Here is a 21,326-nt window from a genome sequence, read left to right as displayed (position 1 = left end):
CATGCCGGGGACGCTCCCTCCTTCTTTGCTTCCTTGGGGTTTAGCTGCACGTGGCCTCCAGTGCAGTCGGTTTCAGAAGCTTCTTTGCCACCGACTGTGGTCACGGGACTGACAGGTGCACGTCTTCTCCCCCCTCGGGACGCGGGGAGGGTGATGAGCCTGCTGAGGCCTCCGGGAGAGCCCCCGGGGGGGTGCGGCCTGGGGCTGGGACACCTGGGGAGCAAGGCCAGCTCCCAGCGCCGTCCAGCTCACGTTTTCCCCAGGAGGCGCCGTCCTCCCCGTGCTCCCAGCTAAACTCAGGTTGAAGCCCTGGGCCCCGGGAGATGGTAAACTAGAGGGGTGCGGCCCCGAGTGGCACCCGCCGAGCCATGGAAGAGGCCCCGGGAGCTCCGCAGCCCCCTCGGTGCCAGGACGCAGAGGGGGCGCCGGCTGTGACACGGAAGGGGCCTCTCCCAGCCACGTGGATGCCTTGACCTCCCCCCTGGCTCCAGAACTTTGGGCAATAAGCTCGTGCTGGGAATGGGCCTCCGGTCTGCGGAGTTTCCCGCCCGAACGACTGAGACGAGAGAGAAGGTGCGAGGCTGCCCAGGCCGCGGGCCCTCGTCCAGCGGGAGGCTGCCAGGTGCGCCCAGGGCGGCGGCGGCGGCGGGCAGCGCGGGGCTTCCTCCCCCTCGGGTCACTAAGGCCGCAACTCAGAACATCAGGACGTGCCGGGACCCGGGACGTAGGCCGGAGACTGAAACGCCAAACGACAAGACTGGAGGTGGTAACCTCGAGAAGAGGACGAGGAAAGCGTGGCGATTGTGTGGCACGATGGGGCCGTGAGCGCACCGTGGCGCCCAGGTTCGGGCCCCAAATCCACGGAGAGAAGAAGGGGAGGGGCTGCTGTCTCTTTTAAAAAATATATGGCTTAGAGAACTGACACTGAGAGCTATACGCACGTGTAATTTTGTTAAAAATAAAAAAACAAATAGCAAAAAAGAAAGCAAGGCACTAAGCAAAAAAAAAACAAAAACAAAAACAAAAACAAAAACCCAAGGCGGTTCTCTCTAGGAAAAACCAAAGCTTCGGGGAGGTCAGTGCCGTCGTAGCGCATCACCAGACTCGGCGATGAGCAGATTTTATATTTCGCCATAAGCTTGAAACCCTGACTTAATACAACTTGGATAGAGAGACACTGGGGCGGGGGTGTGGGGGCGGAGTGGGGAGGGGGTGGGAGCCATGTCTTGTGTCTCACGGTGAAATAGGCCGTAGATGCCGAACACGAACAGATCAAGAAAGCCGTACGAGACGTAAGTGGGACACATGGAGGTAAATCACCAAAAAGGAGAAAGTGCTCGCCTTGGCCGAGGGAGCCGAGGGCTGAAGTTGACCCACCCGTGCTTGGCACAGGGCTTCTGGTAGCTTTTGGCATTTCAGACTACGTGCTTAGATGAAAATAGACATTATTCTTTAAAATGTAGGCCTCAGAGGACATTAAAGACCAGCTCCCCCATGGCCTCTCTTCTGGTTCAGCTCTTCTCACTCCTGTGACCACTGGGGACGCCAACATGGAGGAGCCTGGCGGGGGTGGGGGGTGAGGGTGCAGCTGTAGGGCCCCAGCGCTTTCCAGAGAACAAGGGAAAAAAGGGACTTTCTTTTGTTGCATTTAGTAATGACAGGAGTTGAATAGGGACTTGGTGCCAGGTAAGGTGATAAATGCTGAAAATGTCCTCACGAGGCCAAGGGCCCTCACCAGCCACCTCATGGGAGTCAGTTGGGTGGCATGTGTCCTGGGTCTGTGATCTGATGCCTCTTCATTCCTGCCCCTAATCTGAGTATCTCAAATTAGAAGTACTTGTGGGACACTTGGGTGACTCGGCGGTTGAGCATCTGCCTTCGGCTCAGGTCATGATCCTGAGGTTCCAGGATCCAGTCCCACATCGGGCTCCCTGCAGGGAGCCTGCTTCTCCCTCTGCCTGTGTCTTTGCCTCTCTCTGTGTCTCTCATGAATAAATAAAATCTTAAAAAAAAATTATAAGTACTTGTGTACAGAGGAAAATTCTTCATGAGGAAAGGGAATTTTCATTGGTTTTCTATGTAGTGAGGAGTGTCTGCTAATGCAGTGCTGTGGGGTCGGAGCTGGGCTATAATCTGTCCCCGTCTGGGGACCCTGTGAACACTGCCCAGGCAGGTACAGCACAGGCGCTCAGAGTAAAGGCCTGTGGGTCCTGGTGCTGCTGTCCGTCAACGTGCACACATCAAATGAATGAGCGCATAGCCAGAGCCTTCTGCACTTGCAGCTCTGCTCCATGGAATGAGGATGTTTTATACTCTATTAGTTAAATCCACCATCTGTTTATAGTAGCTTATCCACGACAGTGAAATTAAGGTGTGTTGGGGTGTTCGGTAATATCCTATAAAGAGAAAATAGGGATCCCTGGTTGGCGCAGCAGTTTGGCACCTGCCTTTGGCCCAGGGCGCGATCCCGGAGACCCGGGATCGAATCCCACGTCAGGCTCCCGGTGCATGGAGCCTGCTTCTCCCTCTGCCTGTGTCTCTGCCTCTCTCTCTCTCTCTGTCTCTCTCTCTCTCTCTGTGACTATCATAAATAAATAAAAATTAAAAAAAAAAAAGAGAAAATAAATTCCTATGTAACAGAGCCTGGGTCCAGACCACGGACAGGCATCCACGTGTGACTTGGTTTGTTGTGTTAGTTGCCTGATGAGGGTCATGACGGATCCTCAGGCAGGAGGCTCTGTCCTCACTCCAGGATCCCAGGACGGGACTTACTCTAGGCTCTTGAGAAGTGTCCCTGAGACCACAGTACCTACCAATCCCCCACCCGCTGTGAGCCTGGCCTTTGTGGGCACCTGGCTCACTGCTGGCCACTGCATCCTAGGACACCGGCCTTCTGTTCTGTGGATCCGGCTGTGAGATCAAGGGAGAGGACAGGAAAGCGCCCCTGAGAATAAAGCCCGCTCCTCCATGGTAGGCCCCGGAAGGAGGACGACACTACGGTGGGGTGCAGCTGTGATCCCAGCCCTGCTTGCTCGGGGTCTCTCTCCTGACAGTGTCCACAAGTAGGGGAAGAGGACAGCTATGCTGAGGGTGGACAAAGGACCTTCCCTGTCCCTCCCAGTAACAAAGCCAAGGAGCACGTTCAACCAAGAAGAGACATGCACAGGTGGCTTTGCAGGTGAGGCACAGGCTCAGGCTCTGTCCTCAGCTGTACCCCGCTGCGGACCTCGTATGTCCCACTCCCACATCCATCACGTGCAGGTGGAAACGGCTCTGTCCTACCTCCCAGTGCTGCTCAGTCTGAATCACTTATTTATTTACTACACCCGGATATGGTGGGAAAGCAGTGTATCGCCAAGGAGAGCCGGGGACACGGCTGGGGGGGGAGCAGGGCAGACAAGTAACAGTGCAGTGGCTGTAAATGTGCTCAGAGGCCCTAGGGACTCACTGCCTCAGAGGAACCCAGGCCGGCAGCTGCTCTGCCATCAGTATGGAGGCAAGCAAGGCACAGAAGAATGGAGAGGGTCAGGTAGAAAGACATCATCCTTTATAAATAAGACATTCATTTGTATCAGTATTCACATAGAAAAATATACATTACTTCAAATAGACCTTCTCTGGATAAAATACCCGCACGTCCGGGACCGTGGTCTGACGGCACCTCACTGTGCAGCCTCTGCCTCTGTGCTTTCTAGAGGAGCCCCTTCCTGGGGGCCCGGGTGCAGGGCAGGCCCCTCCGCACCTGCCACTAGGACCATGTCCTCCTCCCCAGACACTATGGAGCCTGGATGGGACAAGATCAACCCGTCGGAAGTCTGAAGAAACATCTGTTCTTGTCCCTGAGACAGCAGCTCGTGGCACCCGTTGGTAATTTCAAAAGCCATGGCTTCGCCAACAGCGACAACACTCTCCAGTTCTTGCTGGTCAGCATGTACCTCAGCCCCGCAGGGGAAGTGGTCCAAGTCCCCTACACGGCTTCTCTGATCCCCACCAGTGGACAGCAACGCAGCCTGGCCGGGCTGAGGCCCCAGCTCCCGCACGGTCCTGGGGGCACAGTCAGCGGGCACCACGTTCACAGACAGAACCTTCTCCAGCCGAGGGCCTACGACCTCTGTGAGCAGGACATCGCTGGAGCTGGACCGCTGGCCTTTCTGGTGGGAGTCATGCACCTCAAGGCTTCCAGACCCCGAAGGCAGCAGGGATTCCACTGCTCCAGGGGGCAGCAAGGGGCTGCAGAGGCGCCGGCTCCCCAGGCTGTCCCCGGCGTGCCAGGCCACAGACTGTTCCTGAGCATTGTCTTCAGGGAATGCGGCCACCTGTCCCCGTGTCCGCGTCCCGGGCTCTCCCAACTGAGAATAAAGACTCGGCCCGCTGATACTCTGACACGAGAGGGCAGGAGCTACAGACCCACTCTTGGCCTCTAAGTCAGCAAACGCTTTAAGCTGCCGGCCCGTGTGTAACATGCTTCCGTCACTATCAGAAACCAGCATCGCGTGGCTTTCTTCAGAGTGCTGAGAGGTGCTCCCCCTCCCTTGAGAGGCACAACCTAAATGGTTCAGAAACACAGGTCAGCATACACGTACTGCCGTGGGGCCCGTTCACTGCACTCACTCCCAAACAAGCTGGTCCAAGGTAATTTTGTGGCAAAACAAAGGGAAACCTAAACTCTCCTTGCTCCTTGGGACCAGTAGCTTCCGAGGATGGAGGAAGCTGAACGAGGCCACACGGGTCAGTCAGGCGAGGGGAGCTATGCACTGAATGGGTGCCAGGTTCTCCCTGCTTCCACCCAATCAAGGTGCCCTCCCCCTCAGCAGCATTCAGTAATAAGTTCTAAAATACAGAAGGCCTCCTGAAGCTGGAGGCCTTGGGATCAAGCAGGCTCTGGGGCGGTCTTAGAAAGTGGTATAATGATTCTCAGTACACCGTATGTTCCGCGTCTGGTTGACAGGTTCTGGCTAGAGCAGAATAAAAACCAGAGTGGGTCTGGTTTCCAACGTGAAACCTCAGCTGGCACCTAGAGCCAAGTCTCAGGGAAGCCAAGCCACAGGCGTGGCGTGTCCTTGGGACCCTCCTGAGAGCGATCCACTCACCAGCATGCGGTGGCTCTTCGTTTCACTAAGGGATTCGAGAAGGCCTCCCAGACCTCAAGACCCAGGGGGAAGGAACGGGGAGGGGAGAACACTGGCAGGTTGGGATAAAACTCTTGAGAAACCTGGTTCTCTTAAGTTTGGCCCCAGGAGCACCCGCGCGTGGAGAGCAGGCCTGTGGGCCTCGGGCGCACACAGGAAGAGCGCGTTACCCTCACTGGCAGCGGGGGCGCACGAGGCGGGCTTCTGCAGGCCTCCGCCGTCCACAGAAGGCTCCAGGGTGTCCCGGGGGGCGGCTTCTCTTCTGGTCCTCTTCGCCCAGGCCAGTCCCTCCTCTGCAGTCTACGAAGAGGAGACGCAATCAGCTAGGACTAGGAAGGAGCGGGCGAGCTCGCACTTCTCTTGTGGGCTGAAGTCCGAGCGCGGGCACTCGGCAGCGCGCAGTCACCCGGCACCCCTCACCGCGCCCACCTCGTTTGCCCGCTTCTGCTGGCTGGCGTCCTCCGGCTCGGCCCGGCCCGGCCCCCCGCTGCGGCATGCTGCTCGCGTCCTCAGGAGTTCCAGGATTCCCAGAGACTCGGCCACCTGAGGAGGAAGGGCGCACAGGGGGAGCTGTGCTGGCAGCACATCCACACGCAAGGACTCCGGGACCAAGGGGACCTGGGAGGCCCCGCCGGGTGGCACGAGGCCACCTCGACACTGACAGAAACGGAGATAGCCGTGAAGTTCAGAAGAACAGCTGAAGAGAGAATGGGTCCTTACCAGGACCGGAAGGTTCTGTGTCGGCACAGGATAGAAGCAGACACCAAACAGCTTTTTAAAAACGTCACTATGACCTCTTCAGTGTCAGACACCAGAGTGGGTCCTGGCCCATGATCCCTCCCATTCTGAATGCTCACCGGTACCTTCAGGAAAACAATCGTGCCCATTCCAGAACGAGGGCTACCTTTTCCAGGCAGCACAAGGGGTGAGGGTTTGGGAGCCTGCGAACCAAGCTGGGCCCCAGCTCCTCCGCTCCTGGCCTAGGGAACCTCCCTGATCCTGGGGGCGGGGGGGCGGTGCCCACAGCTGCCCTGGGGGGATTTGGTGAAGATGAGATAAAGGTGACAAGTGGCAGCTGTCGCTATGTATGTGTGGACATAGGAAGGAACACTGTGGGGCAGGAGGGAAGGGGAGGGAAGGAGGGCAGCAGGTCAGGGTCCAAGTAGAGTCCAGTACCTCCCAGCCTGCCTGTGTCCCTGCAAGCTGAGCCCTGGTCTGTGCTCCTAGGAGGCTGTGGTTCGCCTGAACTGCCTGCAAAGATGGGTCCCGACGGGCGTGCACGGCAGTGTATGTGTCCAGTCCGCCCTGTGACAGGATGACGCCCGCACCTGCTGTGCTCACAGTTTAAAACACATATAAGTTGGGCACTGGGTGGTTCAGTCAGTGGAGCATCTGACTCCTGATTTCAGCTCAGTTCTTGATTTCAGAATCGTAGGATCAAGCCCCACGCCAGGCTGCACAGAGTCTATTGGGATTCTCTCTCTCCTCTCCCTCTGTCCTTCTCCCTGCCTGCACACTCTTATTAAAATAAATAAATATTAAAAAAAAAAACAGGGGCACCTGGGTGTGTCAGTCAGTGAAGTGTCTGCCTTCGGATGAATGATCTCAGCATCCTGGGATCGAGCCCCGCACTAGGCTCCCTACTCAGTGGGGAGTCTGCTTCTCCCTCTCCTCCTCCCCCTGCCACTCTCCCTGCTTCTGTGCACCCACTCTCTCAAACAAACAAAATCTTTTTAAAAATAAAAAATAAACAAAAAAACATGTCAGTGATTCCTGCTCACTACAGCATCTGTACGAGGCTTAGAAAAAACCCATTACATTTTTATAATATGTAATTCAAGAAAATAAAATACAAAAGTTTATTAGGTAATATTAAATATTGAATTTGTATAACGCTAATGACCAAAATAACAAAAGACACAGTCCGAAGCCCCACGGACTGTGTCCCAGTGTGGTTCGAGACTGCTTGCTCCAGAAATAACATACTCCGTGTGACGCCAATGTTAGGACAGGTAGGCAGACCCGTCACCAGGTCCGTGAACCCTTAGACAGCAGTGAAAGGCAAGATGGCCAGACTATTCCTTATGGTTGTGAAAGAGGACAGTGGCTGCTCTACTTTGACCTCAAACTTGCTGGGTTCTTCTTTCCGGCTGTCTCTTGGTTTAGGGAGAAGACTCTGAGGGCACAGGATCCCATGAGGGGAATCGAGACTACCCCTCAAGCAACAAGGATGCCCTGAGCCAGCACGACCCCTCGTGACTGACCCCCACATAGTAAAGGACCCTTCGCTGCCCACCTGCGCCCACCCACCTCTGTCCCACGTTCTCCTGACGTCCACCTACAACTCCTTCAAGCATTTTGGAGATGGTCTTTGAGACGCTCGTCCGCTCTCCTTCCTGTTTCGGCCTCGCTGAAATAAGCTCCTTTCTTGTGTGCCCCACTCGCCTCTCTGCCTGTGGGTTTTGTCAGCAGTGAGTGGCCCAGCCTGGTCTGTCTGGGAGCCCGGAGCCAGGTGCTCGTGCAGCCCCGTGCACCGGCTAGAGTTGCAAGAGTATGTTTTTGAATAACCAGGAATTACTCGAAGCCATGGATCACTCAGCGCCCCATTTCAAGGCAAAGCTGAGGCCTGCCCGGGGGTGGGGGGATCCCTGAATAATGAGACCACACGGGGCAGGCTACACCCAGCAAAGGGTTTTATCCAAACACATAAAACCACATCAGTTCAAAACATATTTTTTACCCAGAACCCAATATAGCCAGAGGCAACTTGATGATGACCGTGACAGTGAAACAAGAATCCTGTCACAACCACCACCGACAGTGTCTGTGACCCCTGGTCACCCTTCCCAGCCCACGGTGGGTGGACACCACACACCCCTACCAACCGTGCTGTTCCCTGAGGTCAGCAGTGAGAGACTACGGTGTTTTTGGGTGTTGCTGTGGCCTCTCTGCATTCCTAAGGCTTCCCAACAAACACCATTTGCTGTTATAATTTTTTAAATGTTACTTGATGGGAAAAGAGCAGAAAAGCACTTGACTATGAAGGTGTCATCACTAAAAACATACTCATCTGGGGTGCCTGGCTGGCTTGGTAGGTGGAGCATACGACTCCTGATCTCAGGGTCATGAGTTTGAGCCCCATACTGGGTGTAGAGATGACTTTAAAAAGTGAATAAATAAAAATAAAAACATTCTTCTCTTTAAATGGATAGCCTTCCTTCAACAAATCTAAAAGCAAAACTTTTCCCCATGTGAGACTGTTACCTTATTGTTGCTTATTTCCAGAGGCTCCTGGGAACATAGGCCAGAACCACTGAGGTAATCTTGACACATTTTCTTAACCATTTTATGCAACTCTTCAAATTCCTTATACACAGCTGGAAACAAAGGCTTTGCTAGATGACTTGTTTCAACCTTCATGAAGATAAAGATGACAAATGTTTAAACCGGAGGCAATGACTCTCTGTGTCCCTCATGAATAAATAATAAAAAAAAATTTTTTTTTAATAAACCAGAGGCAATGAAATGGAAAATACAGAAAGAAGCTTCAAGGAGGGAAGGATATAAGCCCCTCAGCGGCCATCATCTCCTCCACTCCCCAGTAAGAGCCTGTGTGTGCCCACTGTGCTCAGTGGCAACACCAGGATGGACCAGAGAGCAAATCATCTCCAGGATGACATCCAACAGAGGACTGTGGGCCAGAGCTCCAGAGAAGGGGTGGCTGGGGGGGATCCCTGGGTGGCTCAGCGGTTTAGCACCGCCTTCAGCCCAGGGCGTGATCCTGGAGTCCCGGGATCCAGTCCCACCTCGGGCTCCCTGCATGGAGCCTGTTTCTCCCTCTGCCTGTGTCTCTGCCTCTCTCTCTTTCTTTCTCTCTCATAAATAAATAAAATCTAAAATAAAATAAATAAAATAAAGTAAAATAAAATAAAATAAAATAAAAAAAATAAAATAAGGGGTGGCTGGGGGAGAGGAAGGGAATAGAAAAGTTCTGGGGACGGGCCTACAGGCCGGAGGGGTGCCAGGGCAGCTTACTCCTTTGGGTAGCTCTGCTGGCACCTCCTGCATTGTCAGAGCAGGCTCACCAGAGAGCAGAGCCTTGTGGAGCAGGCCGGCAAGGGCAGGGAGATGCCAGGGAGAGAGGTGATGAGGGCCATGGGCTGGCCATGGTTTGCTGCCACCACTTTCTTGCCTCCCACACAAAGTTAAAAACAGGCAAGGGGGTCCTTGAACAGCCTGCCTGAAAGACCTGGCCATGCAGGCAGGAGCCCTACACCAGGCATCTGGCTGGGGCCAGTAGGCTCACTTCAGCTCTGTCCTGGGGGAGTGAAATGATTCCAAGTGGCCCGGCTGTTTCTAAAATGTGAAAGATGTCTTTCTAAATAACTGCAACTCACCCCTCCATCATTTAGACTCACTAAAGCAACTCACCTTCATCAGAAGGAACTCGTACACGGTCACGACTTGGGCCAATGGAGGCAAGGCCAATTCCACTAGTGCGTCCCGGTCACACCCACGGAGAAACTACAGGAGAGAGCACTGGATGACTTTGAAAGCCCAAGAGAATCTCCCAGGAGCCAACAAGTTGATACAACAAAGAACGTAAAAGACATAAAGTTCCCCCAAATCTCAGTGATTAAGCAACTCTCAACCATAACCATTCCGTTTATTAAATAGCTCACTTGTTTATCCATGAATGACACCTACGACTCTGGATTCAAAGTCTGACTCCCCTACGGCAGCACTGAACATGTAGTGGGTACCAGGCCCTGGATAAGGATATGTGTTCCCTACTCTCCGGAGACACTAAGTAGTACCAGAGATGATAAAGCAAACAAGTCTAGGCAGCCTGCAGTCTGGAGACCACCGCCAAAGGACAAGTGGGAGGAGGACCCAGGTGAAAGCAGGGATGGCTCGGTGAGGTTGGTGGGGAGACAGAGATGCGGGGAGGGCATGCTCCTCTGGACAGGAGGAGGAGTCACGGAAGGGGTGTCAGGAATGACTGTGGGTTCCCAGCTGGCGCCCAGGCAGATCCTGGACAAGTTAGCGGTGGGACAGGAAGCCGACTTGCGGACTCTGTGGGCTCTGCTGAGAAGTGAAGCTGGAGTGGTTTACGGGACACCCGGGTGAGGATGTCTGAAATCAGAGATCCGGGGATCAGGAGAGATGTGATAGGGCGTACCGGCAGTACACGGGTGTCAGCAGAGGGCAGATGGTCACGGACTCAATGGAATGAAGTAAACCTGGAACTTGGCACCGAGGTGGCTGTTACGTGTTGCCATGCACACAGCACTCAGGTGATGGTGGTATCATAAATGTTAATGAATCGAGTCAAGGACGACCTTACCTCCTACTTCTAAAAATTAATCATCTGGGATTAATTAACAAGCCCAATGAGAGAAAAGCGAATTCACCAGGGTTTAAATTTCCCACTGGCACATGAAAGCTCATCAAGTCTTCTAGGAAACCCGCTTCCTGTCTGAAAACCTCTCATTTCCCCCTGCGGGTGAGCTGGAGGCCCTGGTTCCCTATGGGCACCCGAGACCAGCTGTCTCACTAACTCACTACTTTGCACTCTGCTACCGTTCACTTCTTTACGATACTCACCTGGCCATTATGCGGCAGCTTAACACATCCCAGCCAGAGACAGTCTGGATGAATTTAGGGTTCCACTTTCCTAAATCCGATTCAATTCACTAAGCCTACTCTCAAAGGGCTGGAGATTCCAGGGTTCAAAGCCTGAAACATGTTTTTATGCCTTAAATCTTTTTACAGAAAAATAGAAACCATTTCTGTTGTTTGCTAAACTGCTTCTATGAAAACATGGGTTATAATCATCACAAAACTGAAAAAGGCAAGCAGCTCTTGATATACCTGAAGCCCTCTTATCATGTCAAATAGGGAAACCTGGGAATTACTTCAGGTAATGCTATCCCTGCATTCATTACACACTTCATCCAATTACATTTCAGGCGAACTCTTCAGTTGATCTGGGTATTTGACATTTAATTCAGAAACCTAATAGTGTGTTGCCACACACCATGCCGAAGACACAGGTTTCAAGAATGGGGTCTAGGAGCCACGCACCTCCTTGAGCCTGGCTCTGGCCCTCGAAGTGCTCTGCACGCCTGCCGCACGGGCATCCTCAGGCAGGTGAGCCTCGCTGCTCCGCCCAAGGACAGCTGTGTTGGCCTCTGCAGGAGCTGTGGAGCAGTCACTTCTTCTAGGGCCTGGGTGTCCCTCTGGTCCCAAAAGTGCTGAATAACTTCCATTTTCTGGTTCAGATACCAAGGCCTCTTCAACTTCTATAGACTGGCTATTCTAGATAGCGTTGCACACCCAAAACAAAAATAAAACAACATTTTATACACCATCGTGACAACCTGACAGCAAAAAAATGTCAAGTCGAAAGCAAGGAACTTGCTAAATTATTTCTCCTTTGTATTATCAAGACACATTAACTATGATCAACGCATCTTCAACTTTCCCAACAAAGTTCCCCTTTGCTAATACGAACACCTGGTGAGTATTAGTTAGCTGGTAACCCTGGGTATTGCCCGAAATGAAACAAGGAACTTATCTGACATGACTGTCAGCTTACAAATTAAACTGAAATTTGGGCATTCATAATTTAACCATTTTAAATGACTTTAAAAAATCATTTCCTATTGGATATACTTCAAACCATAAAATTCATACTTTGAAAAGATACAGTTCAGTACATTTTTCATACACTGAAAATGTATGACGTGTAACCATCACCACTAATCCCAAAACATGTTTGTCCCCCGCCCCCCGCCCCCGCAAAAGAACCCCTGTACCCGTTGGCATCATTCATTCTTCCCTGCCCCCAGGAGCTGTGAATCTATCTTCATCTTTATGGATTTGCACAGTTTCTGAAGAGTCCTGGGTCTGATGCTGTCTAGCTACTTCCTCATTCCATACCCGCTCCCCCTCTGAACACAGGAGTAATCCACCTCATCTCCCAGGATGGATGGAAGGAATACACTTCACGTGGCAGCGAGCACCAAGTACGTCCTCTTAACTCGTATGGAGCTCTCCCTCTACATCTTCATTACCGCAGGAGAAATGCCAGGTCTGCCTATGGCTTCAGGTGCCAGGAGTTGGCTCCCAGAAAAGGACAGGGAGACACAGGCCTGCACATCCCTCTGCACCCCAGCAGCTGGAGGCACCTCTCAAGGTGGCTGCCATCTGGGCAGCTAGGACACCCAAGGCAGGTGCCTGTATTCGGGAAGTCAAGTATACAAGTTGCTTCTGCTGTGGTGTAGGATTTCATTTAAAAAAATATTTTATTTATGTATATCAGAGAGAAAGAGAGGCAGAGACACAGGCAGAGGAAGAAGCAAGCTCCATGCTGGGAGCTTGATGTGGGACTCGATCCCGGGACCCCAGGATCACGCCCTGGGCCAAAGGCAGGTGCCAGACCCCTGAGCCACCCAAGGATCCCCGGATTTCATCATGTTTTAAAAAGATTTTGTTGGGATCCCTGGGTGGCGCAGCGGTTTGGCGCCTGCCTTTGGCCCAGGGCGCGATCCTGGAGACCCGGAATCGAATCCCACATCAGGCTCCCGGTGCATGGAGCCTGCTTCTCCCTCTGCCTATGTCTCTGCCTCTCTCTCTCTCTCTCTCTCTCTGTGACTATCATAAATAAATAAAAATTAAAAAAAAAAGATTTTGTTTATTTATTTGAGAGAGAGAGAGAGAGCGGGGGGAGGAGCAGAGGAGAGAATCTCAAGCAGACTCCCCACTGAAAGCAGAGCCTGAATCAGGGCTCGATCCCATGACACGAGATCATGACCTGAGCACAAACCAAGAGTCAGACACTGAACCGACTAAGCCACCCTGGCACCCCTAGGATTTCATTATTGGAGGAAGTAGAAGTGCCAGCTAGCCTGGTCGTCCTGAGACCAGCACAGCTGCTGTCCCTGGGATTACTAACAGTGCCCCTTTCACTCTCAGAATGTCCTGCTTTGGATGATAAACTACATGTCGCCCTAGTCCTCCCTCAATTCAAGTAGAGAGGTTTCTCAAAAGTTGGAGCTTTACCAGCCATGAGAGGTGCAGAGCCTCCCGCAACAAGGCAGCCTCAGCTGTGGGCTGTGAAATCAGAAGAGCTAAATCTAATTCCCGCCTGGCCGAGTTCTAGAAGGTGTACAAGGCTCCCGTCCACAAGGGCCATGCAATAAACGGTACTGTGGTGGTGTTATTAGCACGGAAGCTAATGCCACATGGGGAGGCAGTACTCTGGAACCCTCACCCGGGGCTGCCCTTGGTCCCGCACTGGACCCCAACAAGGACGCCCAAGCGGCGCCAGCCCCAGGCCCCTTCAGAAGCCGCCCTGGGGCGGGGGGGCGGCCAGGGCAGAGGCGCTCGGCTTCAACAGCACCCCAGTCGCTAACATCACAAACTCCCAGCGAGTAGCCACGCTGATTCCAGCGCTGGTTTCTCTAACATTTCAGAAACCGCAATTACAAATGTCATTGCCTAGCCACAGGCACGGAGAGAGGTGACAGCCCCCACAAGCCGGAGGAAAAGGAAGGAGGAGCTTGAGGCGAAGCGGGTGAGGGTGACCGACGAGGCCCGCCGTTGGTGGGAGCGAAGTGCTCCGTCTCGTCTGCATTTGGGAAATAACCGACCTCTCGCCCACGGCGCGCACACACACACACACACACACACACACACACACACGCCACACGTTTAGGAATGTATAAACCTGCTGTCGACACACTCTGACGCAGTGACGCGGCCAGGCTGACGTCCACCGGCCTGGTCTGACTGTGAGTCTCTGAAGGGACGAAATGCCAGCGCGGGTCCCTGCCACACTCCAGGAAGCGCGCCCGTGGGCTCTGCCAACCCAGACCTCTCCCAAGGCCTGCTGTTAGGTCAGCATCAGCCAGGAGGGCTCGGAGATCAGGTTTACCGACCAGATCTAAAGCATCAGGGGCTATGTTCCCACGGAACACGCTCAGCAAACCCCGCTGCACACGCCACACAGGGACACGCATCCCCTCGCTCGTGCGGCGGCGGCGTGGACGACAGCAGGGAAATGTCAGATGCGCAGCTCGGATCGCCGTTCCGCCGAGCCTCACCTGAACCGCCATCAGCTACCACAGAGGCTGACGTCAGGAGGGGCAGAAAGGACACAGCCAGCAGACCCACACGTTACCTGCAGGCCGGCGCCGGCCGACGGGGCCGCTTCCTCACTCAGCAGAGCTGGCGTGGGCAGCTGCGGCGAGGTCCGGCTGGCACTCCTGCTCCCGTTGGCTTTCTCACTCGGCGACACCTCGGACTCCAGCTGGCCGTGGCCTGGGTTAAGTTTGAGGTGCCGGGCCAGGCCCCCCTTTCCAATGTAGGATTTTTCACACGTTGGACACTTAAAAGTCTTGGGCCTCAGGGAGCAGCTGGACAAGTCAAAGAGCGCCTGCTTTCCCCTCTGTTCTTCATCCTCTTCCACACTCAGTTCTGAATAATCGTCAGAATCTGACAAGTGACCGTCAGCCAAATCCTCTGTTTTTATGAATTTATAATCTTTAGCTTTATACTTGGGAGGTCGAGATATCCGTCCGGAACGTGTTTTCACTTTTAAAGATTTTTTTAGTTTCTCAGTGTGTTTCGTGTGCGAAATAAATGAATTCGCAGAGCTGGATGACACAGATGTTGCTGCCGGCGGGTCAGAAGCTGAGAAAGGGGCCAGCGCGGCACCCTGTCCGTTCGGAGCCACTGGCTGGAGGGTGGGCAGTGGCCTCTGTATGAACACCTGAACGGGAGGTAAGTTACCTGGGAAGCGCGGCTGTGGCCCGGTGTTCAAGACGGGTTGCACCCTAAGCCCCAGCACCCTGGAATGCCTCACGGGCAGCTGGCTCAGGCTGGCTGGCTTGGGCTGGATGGTGGCCAGTGGGGGCGTTGGCCTCTCCTGACCTTTCATTTCTCCAGACGTTACTTTAACACAAATGGCTTCCAGTTGCTTAAAGACAGAAAGAGAAAAGCATTATGCTTATCAACATTTCTACAATTTTGTTCTCATCTTAAGTGTATTACTGACATTTTTTTAAGTTTTAAAATACATCTTGCCTATAAAAATCTATTTAATGTAACCGCACTATTTACAGTGGCGTTTCTCAAGCTTTCTGACCAGACCAGTGATATATTTTACATCACATCCATATGTGCCTGTGCAGAAACATGTGCATACATAAATGAAAGTTCATAAAACTACTTACCATTTTTTTTAACTACTTACCATTTCTAAGACATAAATGTCTTCTGATAGTGTCTATTCTATATTATTAAAAAAATACTAGTCATACTCCACTAAATTGACTTCATGGCCCAATAAGAAATACCCTTCTTTACAGTTTTACATTCATATTTACTTGGAATTCCTACTACTCTAAATTTGACTCAATTCAGTACATAGGCTCATTTTATTGAAAAGTTTTTAATGAAATTCGAGGAACAAAAAAGGCCATAAAGAGCAATGTAACATAGGTCCCTACCACCTGCCTTAAGGTATACAACATTACCCTTATAGATACAACTTTGCTATTCTTCCAATCTGCATGCTGGCATCTTTACCCCATCCTGTAAGTTTGTCCTTCTTATGCACTTTTTATAAGACTTACTTGAGAGGGGGGATGGAGGACAGTATGCGTAGTGGGGAGGGGCAGAGGGAGAGGGAGACTCTCAAGCGGACTCCCCACTGAGCACGGAGCCTGATGCAGGGCTTGATTCCATGACCCTGAGATCATGAACTGAGCCAAAATCAAGAGTCAGACTCTTAACCCGCTAAGCCCTCCAGGTGCCCCTCTCATACATTTTATATATTACATATGTAGATATCCCCTAAAACTAGGCAGTTCAGTTTTGACTTACTTTTAAACTTCATGTAAGTGAAAATCATCTCCTGCATTTGGTGGGGTTTTTTTCAGGTTTTTTACTCCCTATCTGGCTTGTGAAATTCATCCATGTGGAGGTGTGTAGTTCTCATTTACTCTGCAGTATGAAAACACTTTCCTGTTGATGGACAAGTGTCTATAGCCTTGTGCTCTGGTATGCTCAGAAGCTTCATAGATGTGAGTGTACACGTGTGTGAGTTTCTCCAGGGCACATACCTAAGAGGGGGTGTTTGACAACTTTTTAACATCTAATAAAATTTCAGGGGTGCCTGGGTGGCTCAGTTGGTTGAGCATCTGACAGTGGGTTTTGGCTCAGGTCATGATCTCAGGATCATGGAATTGAGCCCCACAATGGGCTCCCCGCTCAGTGGGGAGACTGCTTCAGATTCTCTCTCCTTCTGCCCCTCCTCCTGCTTGCGTGCACTCTTTCTAAAATAAATAAATCTTTTAAAAAATTGTTTTAAATGCACATGCTTTTAGACACAGCAACTCTGCTTCTTGGATTCCATAAGAAACATAGGTAAAGACATGTAGGTCTTAGAGGTTCAAGACAGCACAGTCTGCAACAGTGAACATCCACCAAGAGTGGGGTGGGGGGTTGCCATCAACAATGTTCCACAAATAATTATTGAGCAGTGACCATGTGTCAGAGACAATGATTTAAGTTTTAGGGATGTAATGGTCACAGCTCAGGGGAGAGACAGCAAAATGGACAAGGCTCATAGCCTCGAAGTACAGAAATAATCAGAACATTTGTGCAGGAAAAGAGAGACAAACCTCATCATCCAAAACAAGTTTTCCCAACCTTGGCACAACTGATATTTCAGACCATTAATTCTTTGTTATGGTGGCCGTCCTGTACACTGTAGGATGTTGACAGTATCTCTGCCTCTATCCACTAGATGCCAGTAGCACTCCCCAACTTGTGACAAAAACATCTCCAGACACTGCCAAACACCTCTCTAGGGCAAAATTCCCCCCTGATTGATCAGGACCACCGATTTGGGACCTCCAATGGGCCCTCTTTGGACTCAACCCTATATACTATGTGGAGGCTCAATAAAAATAAAAATGTCATGCAGGGCAGAATGAAACTTCTGTCTCCATGTTATGCATCTACCACAAAGAACAGAGACAATTCAATATACCAGTTTATGAGGCTGTGTAAAAAGCTGGTGCCAGAAGCTCATGAGGACCAATCCTGGGGTACTTGTGAATTGGATGACAATGATCTCTTAATAATCATACTTGTTTCACATTACTACCAGTCATTTAGGTCTAACCTCTTGGGATATTACCAGATAATACCAATACACACACACACCCCAAATTCTATTATTCTATTATGTTAGGAGTACCTCACTGGCAAAACATCTGCTCCAGACTAGTTTAGCATGTGGGTGTTGTACTTGATACTTTGTTATATATTTATTCCACTTAGCAAACTTTTACTAAGTATCTGTGTGCCAATACTTACAAATAAGCCAATGTGGGTGAGGAGATGGGTGACATAGGTGAAGGGGATTAAGAGGTACACACTTCCAGTTATAAAGTCATGGAGGTGAAAGGTACGACATAGGAAATATAGTTGGTAATATTGTAACCACATTGTATGGTGACAGTGACTACACTTGTGATAAGCACTGAATAATGTACAAACCCATGGAATCACTGTTGTACATCTGAAACTAACATTGTATGTCAACTATACTTCAATTAAGAAAAAAAAACTACAAAAAAATAAGCCAAGTCCTAGCCTCACCCTTGAGGTGGGTAGCTTCCCCTGCCATGCCTACAGACCTGCTGAATCAGGATCTCCTGCCCCACAATTTGTACTTTCAAAAGCTCCACTGACGATTCGGAAGGCAGACAATGGGCTCCCTAAGGAAACAATGACACCATGGTGCAACAGGTACAGTAAGAGGCACCCTTGCGGGTGGGGTGGGGAAGGACTGGCTTCCCACGACAGGTGACCTACTTTTTTTAAAAAAAAAGCTTTTATTTATTTACTCATGAGGGGCAGAGACACACACAGAGGGAGAACCGGGCTCCCCACAGGGAGCCCGATGCGGGACTCGACCCGAGGGCCTTGGGATCACTACCTGAGCTAAAGGCAGACTCCCAACTGCTGAGCCACCCAGGTGCCCTGAGAGGTGATCTATTAAGGCAGAAGAGAATTTTGGCCAGGTGGAAAGGTAGTCTAGGTGTAAGGGAAAATGTGTGAATGCACAGGCGCATGAAAAAGGGTGAGGCCTGTTGGAAGAAACTGAAAATGTTTCTAAGGTACAGGAACAGGAGGGTGGGGAGGAATGTGAGCCAAAATCTGACCCACATGAGTGGGTCCACTTGGTCTGTGCCTTCTGATCCACACCACCCTCCACAGAGAATCACATGGCCTGGCCTGGGTTTTCCAAATGCACATTCCACCCCAACCCACCCCACCCCTGCCTGTCCTCTTCCATATTTTCAACTGGGACTCACCCTTCGACAAAGTGCACTGAGTTATCTGTAGCTTTCTGACCTTGATTAAAAGTTACCTAAGTCATGTTTTACCTCATTGGTTAGATCATAACCTCCTTAGGTGCTAAGTACACATCTGGTTTGTTTGTGCAGCCTCCATGGGCCTCAAAGGGTATCAGCTCACTAGACAGCAAGACTACTGTGAAGGCAGGTAGAATTTATGTCATCCCAATTAGATAAGCTGCAGAATACAAGCATGCCGCTTCATCCTGATTAAGTGTGCTTGCATTTTATGGAAAATGCCATTTGCGGACTCTTTAAGTTGCCATACCAAACTCAAAAAGCTGGGGTCACATTCAACAGGTGTTGAAGTACAGCCATACCTGGGGACCCCTGGGCAAAGTCACTCGACCTCTCTGAGCTTATTTCTCATCTCTAAAATGGGGATACAAACATATTTGTGTGCCTGAGAAGCGGCCTGGCGCAGTGGCAGGCATGGAGTAGAGGCTCTGCAAATAGCAGCCACCATCACCCTCCATACTTGCTGTGCACTGCCTATGCAAGAGACATGGGTTTCTCTCAGCAGCGTGTGAGCTAGAAGGCTCATCCAATGAGCCATCCCTCCTGCAAATACAGGGCCAAAGCCCAAAGAGGTTGGGTTACTTAAGCTCACACCTCTCTAAGTGGTTTGGGCAGAATCATAGCTGTCTTCTCAAACTTTAGCAAGACACTTCCCCAGTCTTGATCACTAACTGGATACAACTCTAAGCAGCCAAAATCACTCAGTGAAAAAAATAAATAAATAAATAAATAAATAAATAAATAAATAAATAAATAAAATAAAATAAAATAAAAAATAAAAACCAATGAAGACTGTTAATAACAACAACTATCACTGTTGATTCTATTCTCCATCTATTTCTTCTAGTGGAAGAAGCACGTCTCCAGGAACTTTGGGATGAGAAGCGCCAGTGCCATTTGCAAGCCCAGCTATGAAAGGGGGTGTGGATTTACAGATGATGTGAAGGACCTCTGGCTTCAGGAGCTACGCCAGACCCTCGGGGCTTGGAAGGCCGTGCTCTAGTCCCAGCTTCCCTAGTAGCCCACAGCTGTGTGACCCGCGAAATAATAACAGTGAGAAATGAGGTTTTGTGGTATGCTGAGTGCTTTCTTTCACGTGTTTCCTTAAGTGTATGTCAGGCACTGTGCTGGGCACCGCGGTGTCACGCCCAGGTACCACCACCCAGGCTGGTACATCCTGCAGGGAACCAGGGTAACGTGCTTAATTGCGTCCCACGTCTCTGCGTTGGCAGCTTCCACCGGAAAAGCTCTGCAGCTTGGTTCCTTCTAATGCATTCAGGCCTCGGGTCCAGCGTCGGGCCTAAGGCCTACTCACTCTAAAGCAGCCGCCTTGTCATTCCCAGAACCTCCCTCGGGTCCTTCACTGACTGTTCGGCGGCCCCTGCTGCACCTAGGGCAGTGCTTGGAACACAGCTGAGTGCTCAGCAAACGCGGGACGAATGACGAAGGCCCCGAGCGGCGCCGGGAAGGCGGGAGGGCGTCCCAGGCGGGGGCCCGGCCGGCTGGACGAGGCCGCTGCGGGAGCTGCAAACGCAGGCGCGGTGACAGGCGGGGGCGGACGCCGGCTCTCCCGCCCGCAGCTCCGAGGCCGAAGGGGGGCCGCGGGGACTCGGGCCCCGTCCGCCCGCCGCGAGGCCCCGGCGCCCTCGGGGCCTCAGTTTCCCCACGTCCCTCCCGGTGCCTCACCTGGGGAGGCAGCAGGCGCGGCGGGCGCGGGGGCTCGGCGCTGGGGCCCCGCTGCAAGGCGGCCTGCTGCGCCGCGTCCCGCAGCCGCCGCGCCGCGTCCTGCAGCACGAAGGGGGGCGGCGGCGGCCCGGCGGGCGGCTGCGCCTTCGTCACCTGCTCCAGGACCCGCCGCAGCTGCTCGGGGCCCAGCGGGGCCACGCGCGCCGAGCTGCCGCTCTGGCCGGGGGGCGCCCGGCCGCCGCCGCCTTCCTCGCTGCCATCCTCAGCCTCCGGCTCCGCATCCGCCATGGCAGCCGACACGGAGGCTCGAACCCGCGCACCCGCGCGACGGCGACTCAAATGTGCGTCACCTGGGAAAGGGGGGTGGGGACTACGAGTGCCCCGCAGGCCAAGACACCTCGGAAGGCGACCGCACCTGCAAGAGCACGCCAGTGGGCGGGGCCTCGTTGGCCCCGCCCCTCGCCTCCGCGCCAAAGACCCAGTGGGCTTCTTTTCCCTCTCTCCGGTCGCAGGTGTATCCAGCTTTCAGGTAGCACCGCTCGGGGAGCTCCCCAGGGTCCCGAGGCGGGGGCCCGGGAGTTCAGCGCCCCTCAGCCTGGCGTCACACTATCCAGAAGTTCTCGAGGTCATGTGCATTAGAACCACCTGAGGATCCTGCCTTAACACCCGATTAATAGGGTCCCTGGGTGGCTCAGTGGTTTAGTGCCTGCCGTTGGCCGGGGTCATGATCCCGGAGACCTGGGATCGAGTCACACATCTGGCTCCCTGCATGGAGCCTGCTTCTCCCTCTGCCTGTGTCTCTGCCTCTCTCTCTCTCTCTGTGTCTCTCATGAATAAATAAATAAAATCTTTAAAAAAACAAAAACAAAAACAAAAACAAAAAAACAAAAAAAAACACCCGATTAATAGATTCGGCAGGGTATCCAAAGTGTGCTTTTTTTTTTTTTTTTAAATAATGAGTTTTATCAGGGCGCCTAGGTGTCTCAGGGATCAGTTGGTTAAGCAGCTGCCTTCGGCTCAGGTCATGATCCCAGGGTCCCTACTCAACCGGGAG

At 52.2% G+C, this 21,326-nt stretch overlaps 1 protein-coding gene across 1 annotated transcript; it reads right to left on the bottom strand.

Annotated features, from left to right (window-relative positions):
• Positions 1–3,525: 3,525 nt before the first annotated feature.
• ZNF839 (zinc finger protein 839) lies at positions 3,526–20,560 on the bottom strand. The gene is made up of 8 exons (XM_038545788.1): positions 20,273–20,560; positions 14,317–15,114; positions 11,217–11,450; positions 9,561–9,653; positions 8,394–8,543; positions 5,559–5,672; positions 5,300–5,429; positions 3,526–4,546 (listed from the first exon to the last, which is right to left on the bottom strand). Exons 1-8 carry the CDS (start codon positions 20,558–20,560, stop codon positions 3,663–3,665), a joined length of 2,691 nt encoding a protein of 896 aa, XP_038401716.1. The 3' UTR covers positions 3,526–3,662.
• Between the last annotated feature and the right edge of the window lie 766 nt (positions 20,561–21,326).

The sequence above is a fragment of the Canis lupus genome, chromosome 8, assembly GCF_011100685.1.
Source record: "Canis lupus familiaris isolate Mischka breed German Shepherd chromosome 8, alternate assembly UU_Cfam_GSD_1.0, whole genome shotgun sequence".
NCBI lineage: Eukaryota > Metazoa > Chordata > Mammalia > Carnivora > Canidae > Canis > Canis lupus.
This window is presented reverse-complemented; position numbering and strand designations above follow the sequence as displayed.

Excerpts from the sequence above, each read along its gene's own strand:
- ZNF839 (XM_038545788.1), bottom strand. The coding sequence starts at position 20,560 with ATGGCGGATGCGGAGCCGGAGGCTGAGGATGGCAGCGAGGAAGGCGGC. Across the intron at positions 15,115-20,272 it reads CGCGCCTGCTGCCTCCCCAG|CAACTGGAAGCCATTTGTGT; the intron begins GTGAGGCACCGG and ends TCTGTCTTTAAG. Across the intron at positions 5,673-8,393 it reads TGGAAATAAGCAACAATAAG|GTGGCCGAGTCTCTGGGAAT; the intron begins GTAACAGTCTCA and ends CTTCCTCCTCAG.